The sequence below is a fragment of the Furipterus horrens genome, unplaced genomic scaffold, assembly GCF_987537825.1.
Source record: "Furipterus horrens unplaced genomic scaffold, mFurHor1.1.pri manual_scaffold_2, whole genome shotgun sequence".
Lineage (NCBI taxonomy): Eukaryota > Metazoa > Chordata > Mammalia > Chiroptera > Furipteridae > Furipterus > Furipterus horrens.
In genome coordinates this window covers 47284928-47303037 of record NW_028327172.1, presented here as the reverse complement: position 1 = coordinate 47303037, position 18110 = coordinate 47284928, and the positions used below count along the sequence as shown (strand labels likewise).

General features: G+C 50.8%; 1 protein-coding gene across 2 annotated transcripts; it reads right to left on the bottom strand.

Moving 5' to 3' along the window:
* Positions 1-879: 879 nt before the first annotated feature.
* SERPINH1 (serpin family H member 1) lies at positions 880-9318 on the bottom strand. Of its 2 annotated transcripts, XM_090265532.1 has the most exons (6): positions 9137-9318; positions 8033-8076; positions 5041-5705; positions 3869-3967; positions 3540-3772; positions 880-1272 (listed from the first exon to the last, which is right to left on the bottom strand). In XM_090265532.1, exons 3-6 carry the CDS (start codon positions 5660-5662, stop codon positions 970-972), a joined length of 1257 nt encoding a protein of 418 aa, XP_090121658.1. In that variant the 5' UTR covers positions 5663-5705; positions 8033-8076; positions 9137-9318; the 3' UTR covers positions 880-969. The 2 variants fall into 2 exon arrangements, with proteins under 2 accessions (XP_090121658.1, XP_090121650.1); XM_090265524.1 differs by lacking the exon at positions 8033-8076.
* Between the last annotated feature and the right edge of the window lie 8792 nt (positions 9319-18110).

The window sequence follows — 18110 nt, the reverse complement described above, 5'->3', positions numbered from 1 at the left end:
GAAGTGAAAGGTTAGGGACCGAAGCCTAGAGCCTTGTACAATAGGACAGGGACGCTCTGGGATCCAGATCCAGCGCCATCACTCTGACCCTGCAGCCGCCTCTCCAGGGCAGCCAGAGCTGAGAATCAATCTCCTCAGCACAGAGCAGGCCTGCGGCACAGGTAGTTATTAGCTGCCAGCATTTCACAGCCTGATATGGGCTATTAGTAGCAAACCTGGCTTAGGAGGACCTGTCCCCTAGGAAGAATGACATGGGCATCTGTGATCCAATCATCTTCATGCTCCAACAAAATTTCACTGGAAAAGTTTTATTGAAAAAAAAAAATTGTACAAATAAGTTCTTGGTTTGACAGCAACAAAGGCTCATTTTCTCCCATCCCTCCCATCTTTAAAAATCTATTAAAAGGAAAAAAAGTTCACCCCCATGATGCCTGACCAGAGTCTGCCCAGGAGCACCACCATGAGTATTTCCTGATCCCCCTAACTGGGGTCAGGGCTACTGTGGGGGTGTCTGTCCCAGGAGCAGCAGCACCTAGTTTTATAGTTGAGGGGAGTTGGGAGGAGATTGGGATAGAGCTGGGGAGGGGGCTGAGGTGGTGGTAGTGTCAGGAAAGGAGCGTCCGCATTTCACGAGGGCTCAACTGAACCCTGAGCTGGATTTCAACTCACAGATGAGAAAGCACTTGGCTGTAAATACGAACACTGACTGAGGACTCTGAGGGCGGAGCATGACGACTTCTGCTCAGGTCCCACAGGAGGTGGAGCTGGGCTCAGCATTGTGGTATCTGGGAGCCCACATCTAGGCAGAGTGAGTTCTGCTCCGACACACAGGAAAGCCTGCTGTCCCCCACCCCCCCACCCCCTGGAATACCCCCCAAGGTCGGTACCTCAGCTCTCCCAACTCCCTAGCACCCATGTGTCTCAGGAGCCTTCCGTTGCCTCCTGCTATCCCACACCTACCCCAGGGCTCTACAACTCGTCTCGCATCTTGTCGCCCTTGGGCCGGACCAGGCGCCCAATGAACAGGAGGGAGCCGGTCTGGGAGTCTCGAACCAGGAAGATGAAGGGGTGGTCAGCATAGAAAAGCTTGGGGCTGCGCAGCTCCTCACGCCCATAGATGTCCTGGTCAAAGGGGTTGCCCTCTGTGTCCCACTCGAAGGCAGTGGCGTGGAACACACTGGCCAGGTACAGGTCCTTCTTGCCCGACATGCGTGACAGATCTGCCTTGTTCTTGTCGATGGCCTCAGTCAGACCCAGGCCAGCCAGGTGTTTCTGTGGGACCAGGTGGATACCAGGTGAGCACCAGGTGAGGCCACTGGGGGCAAGGCTTCCAAACCTTCCCTCTCCACCAACACCACCCACCACCTCCTACCCTGTCTGTTCCTCAGAGCTAAAGGAACCACTCCCCAGCCACCTGCTGTGTGCCACTCATTGTGTGGGCACTTTGGTTCTCATGATGACCCTGTAAATGCCTGTAATCTCCATTTCAGATGAGGAAGCCAAGACTCGAGGGGAAAGGCAAAATTTACCCCTTGCCCTGCCATGCCATCTTTACAGTGTTTCTTTAAACATGGGTTGTGAACACCAAGCATCAGCACCACCCGGGGCTTATATGAAATGCACATTCCCTGACTCCAGTCCAGGGCCACAGAAGCAGAATCTCTGCAGGGAGACCCAGAACCTTTTTACATAAACTCATCAAACTCATCAGGTAATTCTGAGCACACTCAAGTTTGGGAAAGACTGATGTAAGGACATTATGACCATATCATGCTGGAGTTTAAGACCTTTCCAGAGTGAGATGATGTCTGGGATTTGCTTTAAAATAATGTGATGGGGGAGGAATGGGTATGTACAGACGAATCCTTATTGCTCATGAGTGGATGATGGTTGAAGCTAGGTGATAGATACATGAGGGTTCATTACACTAATCTATTTTTAAAATACTTCCTACATTTCCATAGTTGAAAGTTAAAACCCATGTCCACAAACACATATACACATACACACCCTGTCCATGGCTCCACACAAACTTTGGAAGCCAAGTACAAGCTCCTTCACATGTGAACTGTGTTTACAGCACAGCCTCACCCCTTAAGCATGCCGCTACCCTGTTCTCATTAAACAACCAGGTTCCTTGAAGGCATCCCCATGGCCACCCTCTCTCCCTGTGGAACTCTTTAGACCACATCATCTGGGAAGCCTTCCCTAGCCTACAAGATTGGAGCCAGGCCTTTTGGGGCTTCAGTCCCCCTGCCCTCCCTCTATCTGTCTCTCCTTCCAGGCTCAGGCCTCACCCAGGACAGGGCCCATGTCCAGGCCTCTCCCTGGTTCTCAGTCAAGGACTGAGGCAGCAGTCAAGGACTGCGGGCTGAGTGAATAGCAGCCTCCAGGGCCCAGGCTTCTGCAGGGCAGTTTACCTTCCCAGTATGGCCAAACAGGCTCTGAGACAGGCATTCAAGGCCCAGCTATTCCAGTCCCGATGACCTTCTGCAAATTACCCACTCTGAATTTCCCGACTCAATCTACTTCATGGACTGGTGGGTAGTGTGCATACCAGGGTTCCAGGAAGACACAGGACAAAGAGGGGAGAAGGGTGCCAGAGAATAGCCACTGCAGAAGGGGCTGGGGAAGAGCAGGGGCAGGGCACGAGGGAGACAGTGACAGCTCCTTACCAGAAACCTCAGTGCTCTAGTGCTCTCTACAGTACAGACCAGCTAATGCTCCACTAGTCTCTGGTTTAGAGCCTCATTTCCACTTAAGCTTTCTCTCTTCATGCTTTCTCAGCAGCAAGTCTGAATCAATTCTATAGGTAAGAGGCCTGCCAAGAAACCATGTCTGGCACCCAAAGCAGGAACGAGATAAAAGTTCTCCATTTGGAGTAGGTAAAAAATGTCTCCTTATTGACAAAAAGGCCAACCTGAGTTTTCACATTAAGGACTAATTGCAGCTCCACCACTTACTAGCCAGGGTAACCTTAGCATGTCACTTCTTCTCTCTAGCCACTGGTCATGAGGGAGAAATCATGTTGAGCAGGTATCTTAAGTTTCCAACCATCCCAAGTGACCCATAGCTGAAAGTCACGATTAGTCTTATTATTGCATAGAGGACTGTCCTCCAGCTTCAACAGTCTGTAACTGGGGGCACTTCAGACTCTCAGAGGCGGCCCAGGATTAAGGGCATGGCTTAGTGCCAGATGTCTGAGTTATTGGCTGTGTGACTTTGGATAAGTTATTCAACCTTTCGGAGAGTTCAGTCTCCTCATCTGTAAAATAAGGTTGGTAACATAATAAAGTTGATTTTAGAATTAAGAGCTTAATACATACAAAGTGCTTGGAAGAGTGCCTGGCATACAGCAAGTGCTCAATTATATTTAGGTACTGCTACCATCATCTTCTCAAGGGCAGCTACCCACAGCAGGGCCTGACTCTGCCTGGACACCCAGAGGGGCTCAGGACAGACCTGCTGAGCTGGTGAATGGGTGCCCAAGTACTCCCCTCCCACAAGCTGGGGGACCCCTGAGTTGGGCTACCCTTTACCTGCAGGTCGTGGGTCACCTCCACCACACCCTTGGGCAGGGAGATGGCAACAGCCCTCTTCTGCATCTTCCCCATCCAGCTCTTTAGCTGCTCTTTGGTCAGCATCTTCTCAAGGCGCTCAAGGGGCTCCACGTGGTGGGGCATAATGATGATAAGGCTGGAGAGCTTGTGGGCCAGGGGCATCTCCACCATTTGCAGCTTCTCTTTCTCGTCATCATAGTAGTTGTAAAGGCCTGAGGAAAGAGCAGAGAGGACACTGAGCGCACGGTGGGGCATCGGTAGGCCAGGTCCCAAGGACCCCTGGACGCCTACCTTGGCAAGGCACCTACCTGTCCGGTGCATCATCGTGACACCCACGGTATAGGAACGGGTCACCATGAAGCCTCTGTTGTCCACCATCTTGTGGTGGAATCTCTCATCCCAGTGTGCTGTAGTAGGAGTTAGGATACAAGGTCAGAAAGAGATGCCCCCTCCCTTGGGACACAGCCCTCCCCAAACAGCCTTCTGGCCTCAGCTGCAGCCCACCTCGCCCCCAAGCATCTAGCCCACAGAGTATGTTTCCTGCTTTGGGGGGCAGGGGTCCTGGCTCTCTACAGTTAGGGCATGGCTGTTTCCACATGACAGGGAATTCCTTTAGGACACTGCTCAGCCACTGCCACGTGCACCCTCTGCCCTCGTGCCTGTTGGGCGTTTGTGCAGCATGTGCTGAGCTGGACTTCTCACCCCATCTGGTAACTGAGGGGTCTGTGACCTGGGCAGGGAGTGTCCCAAACTATCCTAAAGTCTTGTCTGCAAGACCTATCTCTGTGGCCAGAAACATGACCCCAAAAAACCATGCATGTGTGACAGTGGCCTGAGCCCTGCTCTACCTCACAACCTGATTTGTGTTCAAATCCAGACTCAGCCACTGATTGGCTATGAGACCTTTCAGTCCTCCTACCCTGGTCCCCTTATTTGTAAAGAGGGGGTTACCGCATCCTCATAGCACACTGTGAGAGGAACAGTGGTATCCACGTAGGCATACAAAAATATGCATTAACCCCAAGTCAAATCTTCAATTCAACACAGATGCACCTGGGCCCAAGTCCTAGCTGAGCCTCAGTTTCCTCACCTTTGAAATGGAGATAACACCGCCTGTCCCCAGGGTTGTTTTAAGGATTAGGCATGATCACAGGTGTGGGGCCTTTCTCCAGCTCACTACTGAGACAGAAGTGATTACTGAATTTTATTGATTCCAAGACAAGCAGTAGCACTTTGTGTGATGAAACATAGTAGGAGCATATCCTCTGGAGTCCCTCTGCTGGGCTTGAATCTCTGTTCCATTCCTTTAGACACAGTGCTATACCTCTCTGAACTTACTGTCTTGTGCGTGAAAGGGTTTAATACAGCGATTGCCTCCACGGTTGTTACGAAGTTTCAATGACAAGCTGGGAGGTACTGGGCACAGGAGGACCCGCCCCATTCCGCCCCACCCCGCCCCGCCCCGCCCCTCTGGACTCACGCTTGAAGAACATGGCATTGACCAGCAGCGCTCCATCTGTGCGCTCCACCTCCTTGGTGACTTCGGGTAACTTGCCATCCGTGGTCTGCGAGGCCCACTCGTTAATGGACTGCAGGGCGCTGCGCTTGTCGCGGAAGTTAATCTTGGAGTGCTCGCAGTTGTAGTGCTGCTTGCTGCTGCGCACGAAGTCCTCGGCGAAGCTCACCGAGCTGGGCCCATACAAGCGGCTGCCCAGCTTCCAGGTCACATTGCGCGCGGTGCTGTTGCTGAGCGAGCGCAGCAGCTCCCCGAGGCCTGCGTGCACCTCCTCGTCACGCAGCTGCTCAGCGCTCAGCACCGCCTTGGCCTGCGACGCAGTAGCTGCCTTGCCGCCCAGTGACACGAGCCCCAGCGATGAGGCCACCACCAGGGGCGACAACAGGATGTTCTCCACCGCCTGGTCCTTGGCCATGGCCTGGTAGAGGCTGAAGGCCAGGCCGGCGCTGCGCTCAGCCAGTGTGGCTGCCTTGGGGCTCAGCTTCTCGCCAGTGCCAGGGGCAGCTGCAGCCTCGGGTTTCTTCACCTCAGCGGTCAGGGCCACGGCCAGGAGGCAGAAGATGCTCGTGAGCAGGAGGGAGTGCATGGCTGGGAGGTGGGTTGTGTGCACCACGGAGGACCTGTGAGGGCTGCAGAGAGTATGGCCCTGAAGCCCTAGGCATTCCTCCCCAACAACCATCCCCTGCCTTCTGGCTGCCACCAAGTCCCCTGGAGATGGGACCAAGACAGCAGAGTACTAGGGAGCCCAGACCTAGTTCAGGGTTGCTCAAAATGGGGGGGTGGGTCAGTGTGCCCCTCTTGCAGTCCTGCTTTGACCTCTCATCCAAAGCAGGGTCCCTGAGAAGGGACCACATTCACACTAATGATTTCTTGAACAGAACTTACAACACTCCGACTGACATGTCTTTATGTATTATTTCCATCCCTAACTAGTCTGTGACCTCCAGGAGGTTAGGAAACCTTGCCAGTCTGGTTTGCCTTTATATCCCTAGTGCCTACCACAAAAAGGCCTCAGTTGTTCCCAAAGGAGCAGAAATCAGGGTCACTTAGCCAACCCTGGGATCCTCAGTTTGTATAAAGGTTAGTTCTCATCTTATATAACACTAGGGCCCTTTTCCAGTGGAAAAAGTGGTGGATGAGCTGAGGGTCTCCATGAAGCCTAGGTGCCTGGGCAAAGGATGCTGTATGGGACAGAGCTATAGGCATGTTCCTTCCCCTATGCCTTTCATTCTGCCCTGGATGTTAATGATTCACTGGTTGGTTCACTCATTAAATGGGAGAGCCCTGATACTCCACTCTGCTGCCCCAAAGGTGACTTTCATTGTGCTGCCTGTCCACCCCTCTCTGAGCCTCTGTCTCCATTTTCTAAGTTGTAATTGCTCACAGCCCCTAGAGTGATGGGAAATCCCCAGGACAAAAGCTGGGTTAGGTAAGAGAATAGGTTTCCTGAGAGGAAGGATGATGGGGGAGGGGGTAAGTTACAGCTCAGTATGGCAGTGACACCCCCTCCCCTTCACCATAGATGGGCTAGATGTGTGTTCAGCCTCCCAGGAAGCTGGGGACAGCTGCTGCCACACATGCCATCTTTAGGGATGCCTTCAGGTCCCCTATTGAAACCAGAGGCCCCTAGAACAAGCCTCATCCTCTCTCTTGGGCATCCAGTCAGAACAGTCTCTCCACATAGGACATGTCCACACACCCCGTCCTTCAGGTCATATCTGCCTCTACTTTATGCAGCAGGACAGGGCAAAGGGAAGCATTGGAAAGGAACCTGGGTGGCGGCTGGGACCCACTGCTCTGGCAGATGCCATCCCTTGGTCCTCCTCAAGGAAGATCGAAAATTCAGAATCCTGGTGGAAGACCCTCAGGACCTGGGTCTGACTGGGAGCACTGGTTTGTGGGAAGACTCTACTGCTGCAGCCACCCTGTGAACCTAGGCTGCCCCCTCTTTAAAGGTGCAGAGCAAAGGAGAAGCAAAGGGGACTGACTTGGGAGAGAGGGGAAGGCCACTGAGATCCACAACTGCCTGGGGGAAGGTACAAGAGAGATCTATACCATGAAGTATAGATTTCGGAGGTTAAGAAGGGGACTTACCCTAGAGTACAGTTTGGGGAGGAAATAGCTCAGGGCCTGGCCACCTTTATCCCAGCCCTAGTTCCTTCCCCACCAGGCCTAGAACCCGAAAGGCAATGACCACATAATTACTGTACAAACAAGGACACTAAAGAGAGTAGAATGAGGACAACAGGTACATGTCACCCTCTTCAAAGGCTACCTCTAGTCCAGGCAGCTGATGCCAGAGTTTAGACCCCTGAAGAGGCCATTAGCATCCCCTTGGGAAATAGTCCAGGAGCCCAGCACACAGCCCTGCCCACGTGGCAGACACCAGCCCCCACGCCCAGCTGACAGGGAACCTCAAAGGGCTGGGAGGGGCTTTCCAAGATAGCTCCAAACGACTAGTTTGGGATTCCTCAGGCAGCCGCCCAGCTGCACTCCTGCTACTGCTCTAGTGACGTGGCAAGCTGGAAACTGAATTATCTCCAACCGCCAGAGGGGGGCTTCCAACCCGGGAAGCAGGAGGCCTGGGTTCAGGTCCAAGGGGTGCCAAGGAGCCTCTCTGCCCTAGCTTCCAGTGTGCACAGGGGCCTCTGCAGGGAGATGTGTGGCAGTGGAGGAGACCTGCCCTGATAACCCAGCAGCAGGAATGGAGGAAGGCACGTCTCTGCATGAAAGCAAACCTCCCACAGCCCAGCCCATGTTGTTACAGAAATCCCAGTCCTTAGGCCAAGGTTAGACCACTTACAGGCCTACAAAGGAAAATACACCATCAGATGTCCACAGCGAAGCGGACTGAGTTGAGACTGGATTCGGGGTATTTGTAAGAAAGAGGGAAGGGAAGCAGCTGCCAGGGGGGCCACGAGAGAGGGTCTCAAACACTTGAGGGGGTCTAAAGTACCTTGAAACTGCCTCACGGGGAGGTCAATGCCTGTCTTTTTCATTCTGAAAGAAAACAGAGTGAAGAGGACGGGATAGGGCAGAGCTGGGGTGGTGGTGAGGAAGGGCCTGGAAGGCTCAGCCCCTAAAAGACCCCATCTACAGTCTATAGCGCCCCGTCCTGCCCTGCCCATGGCACGGAGGAAGGCCTAGTCTCAGATCTAGGGGGACCTTGGAGACTGTCCACCTCACTGTACGGTGGGAGAAACTGAGGGATCAGGCCTTCTAGCACAGGGCTCCTTCCTCCCAGAAGCACCCAGAGCCCTTCTGAGGGCTGGATGTGGTGTCTGGTTACACAGCCAGCAAAAAAATGACTCCTGGGAATCCTGGTGGCCAGAGACAAAAGGAGGAGGCTGGAGGCCTGAGGACACGGGGGATGGGCAGATGAACCGTCTGCGGGCAGGAGGGTGTGGACTTCCAGGGAACCAAAGCCCCATGATTTTCCCTGACCTCCGTCCGGGCCCTGCAGCCCAGAGGGACCAGAGGAAGGCAGGGAAGAGGAGGGGCCGGGCCTTCTGGCCACGCTGCAAGCCCTTTCATTCTTCACTCCTCAGGAATGTCCCAAGTTGGGGGCAGGGAATCCCGGTCTCTAGAAATAGCTTTAACCCTGCAGTTACTCCAGGAACCAGGGGGCGGTGGACAAAATGTCAGTGGGTAACTTAAAGCCTTCTGGTGGGCTCCCCACCAGCACCCGACCTACAGAGCTGGCTCGGACTCAACCCCCCTTCCTTGTCCCTGCGGAGGGTCGTCTCAGCATCACGGCCCCACCCCACTGTTTCCCCTCTGCCATCACACCTCTGCCCCAAACTTTTGGGAAACCCAACACTTTTTCAGGATCCTCCAAGTGCCAGATTCCCCAAGCGGCTCTGGTCTCTGACCAGAACCCTCAGGATCGCCCTGCCATCGCCACCTAGCCCCGGGATATCGAACCGAGGCCTGCAGCTGCCCCCGAAGTGCCAGGGACTCCAGTGTGCGGGCTCCCTGGGTTGGCCTCCAACCCTTCCCGGGGGCGCCCAACCTCTCCCTCCCTTGAGCGCCCCCAACACCGGCTGCCCCCGCCCCTCACCTGGGCCGGCCGGGCTGGCGCCACGAAGAAAGGCAGGCGCACTCGAGCCGCGGTACGGATTCCACTCCCCGCCGCTCCACCTATCCCCCGCTCTATATATGGCGTCCCCTCCTCCCGTCCGTCCGGAGAAACTTCTGGAAAGTTAGAAAAGCTTCCGGAGGGCGCCCGGGCTCCACCAAAAAAAGCCAAAAGACCTCCCCCAAACCGCCCCGGCCCCTGCCCCCGCCCCCTCCCCCGGCGGGCACTCTCCCAGCCTCTGGGTCCTACTGCCCCTGTCGTCGACAGGGCGTGGGGGGAGTCCCGCTGTGGGACCGATGCCTGGACCTGCACAATCTGCCAAGAGCAGACGTCCTCCAACTTAGCGGAGACTCTGGATCCTTGTGGTCCAGGAGGTCGGGGTGGGGGGAGTTCTGACTGCTGAGCTGGAGGGGCACGGGGCTTCAGGGTCCAGCTCCCCCAGAAGTGCCCCTCCTACCCCTAGGCTCCCCGCACCAGCCGACCGCACATTCCTTCCAACATCTCGTCCCCTGCTGGGGCTGTGCATCCACTCCGGGCACAGCCCCACACCCTCACCCTGTTTTTGAGCTGAAACTTTATTGGGTCCCCCTCTCCTCTCCAATCGCAGTTTACCCCGAGCACCTTGGTAATATCCTGAAGGGGAGAGGGACGTGAACCAGACCCAGTACCTGACCCTCACCCCAGAAAGTCTTGGAGTGATAGAGGCACAGATACAGGGGAACATCAGGTAGTCTTGCGGGGCCTGGAGGGGTGCACAGGAAGGAAAACCCTGGCTGTCCACTAAGTAATGTGCTGTGTGACCTTAAGCAAGTTACATTCCTTTTCTGGGCTTCGGGCTGTGAAATGTGCTAAGTTGTTCCTTGCTTTCTTGGACGTCTGTCTTGGTCTTTCTCTGTCCCTGGTCATCCCTGCCCACCCCCCCACCCCGCCCCTGTCTGGGGTCCCTCCCACAGGTTCCAGCTCTCACTATCAACTACTTCCACCCCACCCTCCCACAACTGATAGCCCCTTGATATCTGAGCTAAGCTGAAGTACTCATTTTTGGCCTAGGTTCTGAAGACACAGCTGAGAACAGGACAAAGTTCCTGTCTCCCCCATCCCCCCAAGGAAGTACATCCTGAGTTGGGCATGTGAATGTTAGCAGGGAACTCAGGAAAGCATATTATTTAGGACAACCTTTCCCCTCCCTAATCTCCTTTAATATCATAATGATGGGTAACAGATGGGCACCGTATGGATCAGAAGGGACACTTCACTCATTCATTCACTCACTCATTCAGTCAACAAACCGTGCTGAACATCTTTCTTCCAGGTGTATCCCTGGATCTTGGGGAGCAAATGAGTCCCAGCAATGGGATGACGAATCATCTATGTCCCTTTCTGGTCATCCCAGCCTGGTGGTGGTGACTAACTTCTCATTCTGGATTAGGCTGCTGCTGCTCAAAGTCTGATTGCAAGGACTACAGAAATCTGAGATCACAAAAGCTTCAGGCTCTTAGAATCTGGGTCAGAGATTCAGAGATTGCTTTAATCCTAAAGTGATCATCAGAGAATATGACATCTTACTAAAAGCCGCTTGAAATCTTTGAATCCACCTAAGGAATCTTAGAACGTTAAATCTCAGAGTCAAAGAATCTTAGAATGAAAGTGTTAAGGACTCTGAACTGCAAGGCATCTCAGAGTGTGGATTCCTGTCTGCAGCCCCAGGCAGAATCCCCCTCTGTCCTCTCCCCCAGAGACTTCCTTTCTTCCACAGTAATCTCTCTCTTACCTCTCTCAGGCCTCACCGTTACTTTGGAGGAAAGCTGAGTGCTATGACTCTCAGTGACAGCCCTAAAAGGAAAGATAAGCTGAGGTTCCTGCTATTAAATAAACCCAGAATTCTATAAGGTCAGAGTGGAAAAGACCAGTGACTTCTATTTACAGATAGGCAAGCTGAGGCCTAGGGAGGGGGCTGGGCATTAAGACCCTCTGCCAGCCTTGCCAGACCCCTACTGTAGTTCAGACCAGGTCAGAAGCCTCTGTGCTGCAATGTCTCTATGTCTTCACTCTGTATTTTCCCTGGAGACTTTGGACAGGCAGGGCCTTCTCCCTCTCACTTTGAGTCCCCAGTACCCAGCACAGAGCATGTCAGAAGAGGCATGGTACATGTGGCCAGTGATGCTTCACTCACTAGTGACGGGGAGTGGCTGCTTGAGTCTGCTGGGCTCCAAGCACAGCCTCCCTGAAGAAAGAAAAAGGCAAGGCTCCTTTAAATTTTCAAGATCAGCAAAAATGTAAGAGCCTTTGCCACATTATTCTTAGCTCTGAGCCCAGCTCCAGGCCCTGCTGACTGCTGGCCTTCCCCCATACTCCCAGGCTGCACTCTCTGGAAAAACCACTCTTTTTGGAGGGGTAGAGGGTCTGAAATGCAGAGAGGCTCCTGCATTTCATGTATATACTCCTCCAGTGGCTTCAGCTCCCCATTGGAGTGATTCCTGCTCTCCCCCTACTTCCCACAGGGGCTCAGCTGGACATTCTCTGGGTCCCAAGAGGTGTGGGCAGCAGGAAATAGAAAACCATTAAGTTTCACTGTGTTCACACTGTACAGAGAGGGGAACTGAGGGGTAGAAAATTTGCCCAACGTCACACAGCAAGTCATTCTTTGGTGTCAATGGTTAGAGTCATGTAGTCCTTGCCCTGTAGAATTTTGGGACAAAAACCACCATTATTTAAGTGCCAAGTACATTCATATTATCATATTGAATACTTTTAGGTTAAGTAAAAATGTCCACGTTTTAAACATGAGAAAACTGAGGCTCAGGGAGTCTCAAGTGTGTCCAAGGCATACTGCAAAGTTGCAGTCAGATCTGGGATTTCACCTAGGTCTGTCCAGGGGGAAGAGGGAGAGGGGAAAAGAGGGAGGTGACATTTATGGGGCACTTTGCTGTGGCCATGCCTATGTTGGGCACCCTAAACAGTATCTCACTTTTAATTACAGGATGTGGATTGGAAGGAAGTGTAATAAAGCCTCCTAAAGCAGGCTGCCTCTTGCTCTTGGCCAGCCAGGGCCACCATAGGCAGTTCTTCTCTGAGATGCTGGCTGGGAGCCAGGAATGTGCTCCAAGCCGAAAGCATGAGTCAGGGAAAGGCAATTTCTGCAATCTCCGATTCTCTCTCTCAGAGCGTGGAGCCTTCCAACAAAAAGCGCTGTCCTGCCAGCTGCCACGTTGGAGGGTGGAGGCCAGTATAGGGATGGGTGGGCATATGATCCCTCCCTGCCTCTTCCAGAGCAGGCCAGGCCCACCCCCACCCCCACCCCCACCACCCTCTGCAATCCTGGTGCTGAAAGAAGCTATACAGTGCCCTCACTTACATGCCTGACACAATGCCCAGGAGACATACTCACTGACACAGGACAGTGTGGGCACACGTGTCCACCCACCCACTGTGGTCCCTTCATGCAGTACACGCGCGCGCGCGCACACACACACACACACACACACTCGTCTGCATAACCCTCTAGCAAACAAATGCACCACACATGGCATAGATGCTGAATAGGTATCTGTACACTGGCACAGACTCAAGGAGATGGGGGAAAGGGCACAGCCTGGAAGTCCCACGCTCCTCTCTTAACCCCTCATTAGCTGAGAAGCCTTGGGGAAGTCACTACAGTTTCCATTTGTAAAATGAAAGTGTGATGACTTCTCCTTGCCACCTCACTCCCTTCCAGTTGACATTTCCCAGCACTCATCTCAAAACCTGCAGGCATTTCTTGAGCATCTCTCAAGTGTGGAGTTCTAATACCCAACAAAGCAAGGATGTAGGTCCCATTGGGAAATGGAATGAGCCAGGGGCAGAACACAGGGACAGGACTCCTGAGCCCAGCCTAGGGCTCCGGTCATTGTACCAGCTCAGAACCTTTCTGTTATCCCCAGTGGCCCCTAGAGAAATTCCAGGCCCTTTCATTGCCCTCATCACCTTGCATCAGGCATGGCAGTTCACAAGTGTGGGTTCTGGGTGCCCCTGAGCAAAGGCTCTCTGCCGACTTAGGGCCAGAGCAAGGGAGTGGGGAGCACATTTTATTTTGGGTGAACCGGGAGCTTCCTTCCTTCTCCCAGGCCTCCTCTGGCAGCCTATGGAAATAGCTCTAGCTGCCTGCAAGGCCAGGCCTGGAGGGCTGGTAGGGTGGTAATAGCATTGTTCAATACTGTCCTGCCCTTTCTCTTCACCTGTTGCCACTCCCTTGTCCAGTGCCAGTTCTTCTCTCCCCCAACAGCTGTGATAATACTAATGCCCAGATCAGCCACAGGGCTGCCCTCCCTGTCTTGGGGTCTCTGACACTCAGGAAAGGGACCCCTGAGCTCTGACCCCACCCCCACCCCAGACCTGTTCAGTGTCAGCCCAGGACAACCTCCCCGGTGTGACAGACTGCAAGAAGCCCTGGCTTGGGGGTCAGGACCCTGGGATCTGTGCCTGTGATCTAGTTCCACTCTCAGTGAAACAGGAATGATAATCGTGAGGATGCTGAGAAGCACAGATGACATAACAAATTGGAGAGCACTTGGAGAAGTCAGTGATGTTAGCATCTTCACTCACCACTCTGCTCACCTCTTCCACATCTCATCAAATCCTACTTAATCTCAAAAAGCCACCTTTGGCCACTCGGCTCTGTCCTCTGAGCAATCTCCTGTCAGTTCCACTCACACATGGCCTTGCACATACACAGTAGCACAGCAAAGGGCCGTGGCTGGAGTGGAGACAGCCCTGGGGATGACAGCCTGGCAGAAGGGACAAACCCAGCCCGGGAGTCAGGAAGTCTGGGTGCCACCCCTTACTGAGTGACCTTGGAAAGTCACTGCACCACTCTGTGCTTCAATCTCCTCGTCTGTTAACATGGAGACACAAGCAGGACCTGGAAGGATCTGAGCAATCATTTTAAACAGGAAGAAGGATTCATCCACACTGTTGGCAGAAGGAATTGGGACATCCTTTCTAGAAGGCAGTTTGCACTGGGAGCTTTAAAAACATGTTAATGAGCAAACCAGAGAGATTGGCATGAAATTCGAAGTGATGAAAAGCAAGAAGCTACAACCAAGATTACTCTATCCAGCAAAGCTATCATTTAGAATCAAAAGACAGATAAAGAGCTTCCCAGATAAGAAAAAGCTAAAGGAGTTTATTGCCATCAAGAAATGTTAAAGGGACCTCATTAAGAAGGAAAACAAAGATCAAAACTATGAATAATAAAATGGCAATAACTACATATCTATTACATTGAGTAAATGCTTCAATCAAAAGATATAGGATGGCTAATAAGTTTGAACACATTAAAATAATGTATTCAGTCTCAAAGAAAAAGAGATATAGGATGGGTAGTGGTCAAGATGGCAGAGTAGGTGGAGGCTACACTCACTCCTCCCAGGATGACCTGAAAATTACAACCAACTTATTGAACAATCAACCTGGATAACCATCTCAAGATTAGCCGAACAGAAGTTCTATAATGAAGGATATAAATAAAAAGTCATGTCGACATTGGTAGAAGGAACAGAGACGTGAAACAGGCTGGCCCCTCATCCACTATCCAGAGGGATAGTTCAGCTACAGAGGTCCCCTCGAGGCTTGAGTGGTCTCAGTGCCACACTGAGCTCCCCAGACAGAACACTGGAGCCAGGAAGAGAAGCTCATGTAACATCTAACTGTGAAAATTAGCAGGATTCTATCTGCTTGGGTGACACAGAAGATTGCTGGAAACCCAGGCATCCTCTTAAAGGGTCAGTGCACAAACTCTCACTGGCAGACACTCATCTGAGGTTTTGGTGAAGGAACAGTGTTTCGAGGGGGTGCCAGAGACAAGGAGAAGAGGAATTGTCTGGCTTTGGGGTGAGGGCTGATAGGACGAAGGCCATTGTCCCTGTATTGAGCCATCCCACACAGCTGACGGGTGCTATCTTTCTTTTGTTGAGTTCTCCCCACATGATGAAATCTGAATCTATATTAGCCTGTTAAATTCCACTAGCTCTGCCCTGCTGACTTCCTGAGATCCCACCCCACTGCAAAGGTCCACAGGCCCGAGGTGGTTGGTGGCTGGCCTAGATGGATCCTGAGACTTCTGCTGATTGGCCTCAGGCCCAGCTTTGGTGCCATATCTGAATCTGTATTAACCTGGTGAACACCACTCACCCCTGCCTCACACAGCAGGCATTCTGCCCGAGGTCTTTCAGTATTTGAATTTAACAGGTAATTGGCAGGTGGTGGTAGGTCTTGAGGGTGTCTTGGGCCTTTTGTTGACTTGCCCCAGGACTGGTACTGGTGGCAGCCAGCATTGGTTTGTAGCATGCCCCCCTCCCCCAAATGCCTCCAGGCTTAGCACAGGTGGCTGTCAACTTCAGATCACTTTGTAGATCCTAACAGGTAGCCCAGGCCAGTCACAGGCAATGTCTGACATTGAACTGCACCAAAATCCTTCCCAAGAGGCCCCTAAACCATAAAAGCCAGTGGTTGGCTTCAGACCACAGCAGAGCACCACTCAGTTAGTTCCACAAGGGGCACACACACACCCTGCTGGGCAAGTCCTGCTCAAATCCTGCTCAGCACAGCAGCTCATATGCTGTGGTCATGGCCAGTTCTCACAGCCAGCCAGCCTGAGGGTCAATACCCAGCACTCAAGGATCGACCATAACAGAAGGACACTCCTACAGCACTTAGCTCAGGTGATCAGGGAGACTGTACCACTCGGTTCCACAAGACATCCACTACATAAGGCCACCCTGCCAAGACTGCAGACATAGCAGACCTACCTAATACATAGAAACAAACCCAGAGAGGCAGCCAAAATGGGGATAAAAAATACCTATGGCATTTTTCATAGAACTAAAACAAATAATCCTAAAATTTTATGGAACCACAAAAGACCCTGAATAGCCACAGCAATCCTGAGAAAGAAGAACAAAGTTGGAGGTATCGTACTATCTGACATCAAACTATACTACAAGGCCATAGTAATCAACATCATAGTATTGCATTAAAAAGGTCACATAGATCAATGAAACAGAGCCCAGAAATAAACCCACACACATATGATCAGTGGATATATGACATAGGAGGCAAAAATATGCAGTGGGGCAAAGACAGTCTATTCGATAAATGGTGTTGGGAAAATTGAACAGATACTTGCAAAACAATAAAACTAGACCACCTTCTTACACCATATAGAAGAACAAATGCAAAATGGATTAAAGACTTAAGTATAAAACTCTAAACCATAAAATTTCTAGAAGAAAACGTAGGCAGTCTACTGTCTGGCATTTCTCTTAGTAATATTTTTTCTAATATATCTTCTTGGACAAGGATAACAAAAGAAAAATAAACAGGACTATATCAAACTAAAAAAGTTTTAGCACAGCAAAGGAAACCATCAACAAAACGAAAAGACAACTTACTGAATGCAAGAAATTATTTGCCAATGATACATCTGATAAGGGATTAATATCCAAAATTGATAAAGTACTCATTACAAGTCAACGCCAAAAACAAACAACAACAAACCCAAACAATCCAATTTGAAAAAATGGGCAGAGAACCTGAAAGGACACTTCCCCATAGAGGATATTCAGATGGTCAATAGACATGTGAAAAGATACTCGATGTCACCAGTCATCACAGGAATACAAATTAAAACCACAATGAGATATCACCTCACACCTGTCAGAATGGTTATCAACAGTAACTCAACAAACGGCAGGTGGGGGTGAGGATGTGGCAAAAAGGAAACCCTCCTGCATTATTGGTGGGAATGCAGATTGGTGCAGCCACTGTGGAAAACAATATGGAGGGTCTCAAAAATTAAAAATAGAACTACTTATAACCCAGCAATTTCACTTCTGGGCATATATCCAAATAAATCCAAAACACTAATTCAAAAAGATATATGTTCATTGCAGTATTATTTATAATAGCTGAGATACAGAAGTAACCCAAGTGCCCATCACTAGATGAGTGGATAAAAAAGTGGTGGCACATATATACAACGCAATACTACTTGGCCATAAAAAAGAATGAAATCTTACCTTTAGTGGAAATATGCTAAGTGAAATAATTCGAACAGAGAAAGACAAATATATATAATTTCCCTTATATGTGGAATCTAAAAAACAAAATAAACAAAGAGAAAAACAGAAACAAACTTATCAGTACAGAGAACATTTTGATGATTGCCAGTCCGGAGGGGTATTGGGGGGATGGGTGAAAAGGGTGAAGCGACTGAGCAGTACAGATTGGTAGTTACAAAATAGTCATAGGGATGGAAAGTACAGCATAGAGAATAGCCAATAATATTGTAATAAGTATGTATGGTGCCAGGTGGGTACTAGAATTACTGGAGGGATCATTGTCTGACCTTTAGGCTGTACACCTGAAACTGAAATAAAATAATATTGAATGTTAACTGTAACTGAATAAAGAGACATAGGATGGATGAACGGATAAGAAAACAACACCGTTACATTTGCTGCCCACAAGAGACTCACTTCAGATGGAAAGATACAAACAAGTAAAGGGGTGGAAAAAGATATTTCAGGAAAATAAAAACAACAAAAAGCTGGGGTAGCATTACTTATACCAGACAAAACAGAGTTTAAACAAAGGCTATAACAAGAGACAAAGAAGTATCCAGCAATTTTACTTCTGGGTATTTATCTGAAGAAACTCAAACAGATGCCAGTTGGGAGGGGCTTTGGGGGACCAGTGAAAAAGGCGAAGAGATTAACAAGTACACATTGGTAGTTACAAAGTATGCAGTCTTGGGGGGTAAAGTATAGCATAGAAAATACAGTCAATAATATTGTAATGACTATGTATGGTGTCAGGTGGGTACTAGATTTATCAGGGTGATCACTTTATAAGTTACACAAATGTCTAATCGCTATGTTGTACACCTGAAACTAATATATATTGTATGTCACAAAGTAAA

Excerpts from the sequence above, each read along its gene's own strand:
- SERPINH1 (XM_090265532.1), bottom strand. The coding sequence starts at position 5,662 with ATGCACTCCCTCCTGCTCACGAGCATCTTCTGCCTCCTGGCCGTGGCC. Across the intron at positions 3,968-5,040 it reads CAATGCCATGTTCTTCAAGC|CACACTGGGATGAGAGATTC; the intron begins GTGAGTCCAGAG and ends CTCCTACTACAG. Across the intron at positions 1,273-3,539 it reads AGGTGACCCACGACCTGCAG|AAACACCTGGCTGGCCTGGG; the intron begins GTAAAGGGTAGC and ends CTGGTCCCACAG.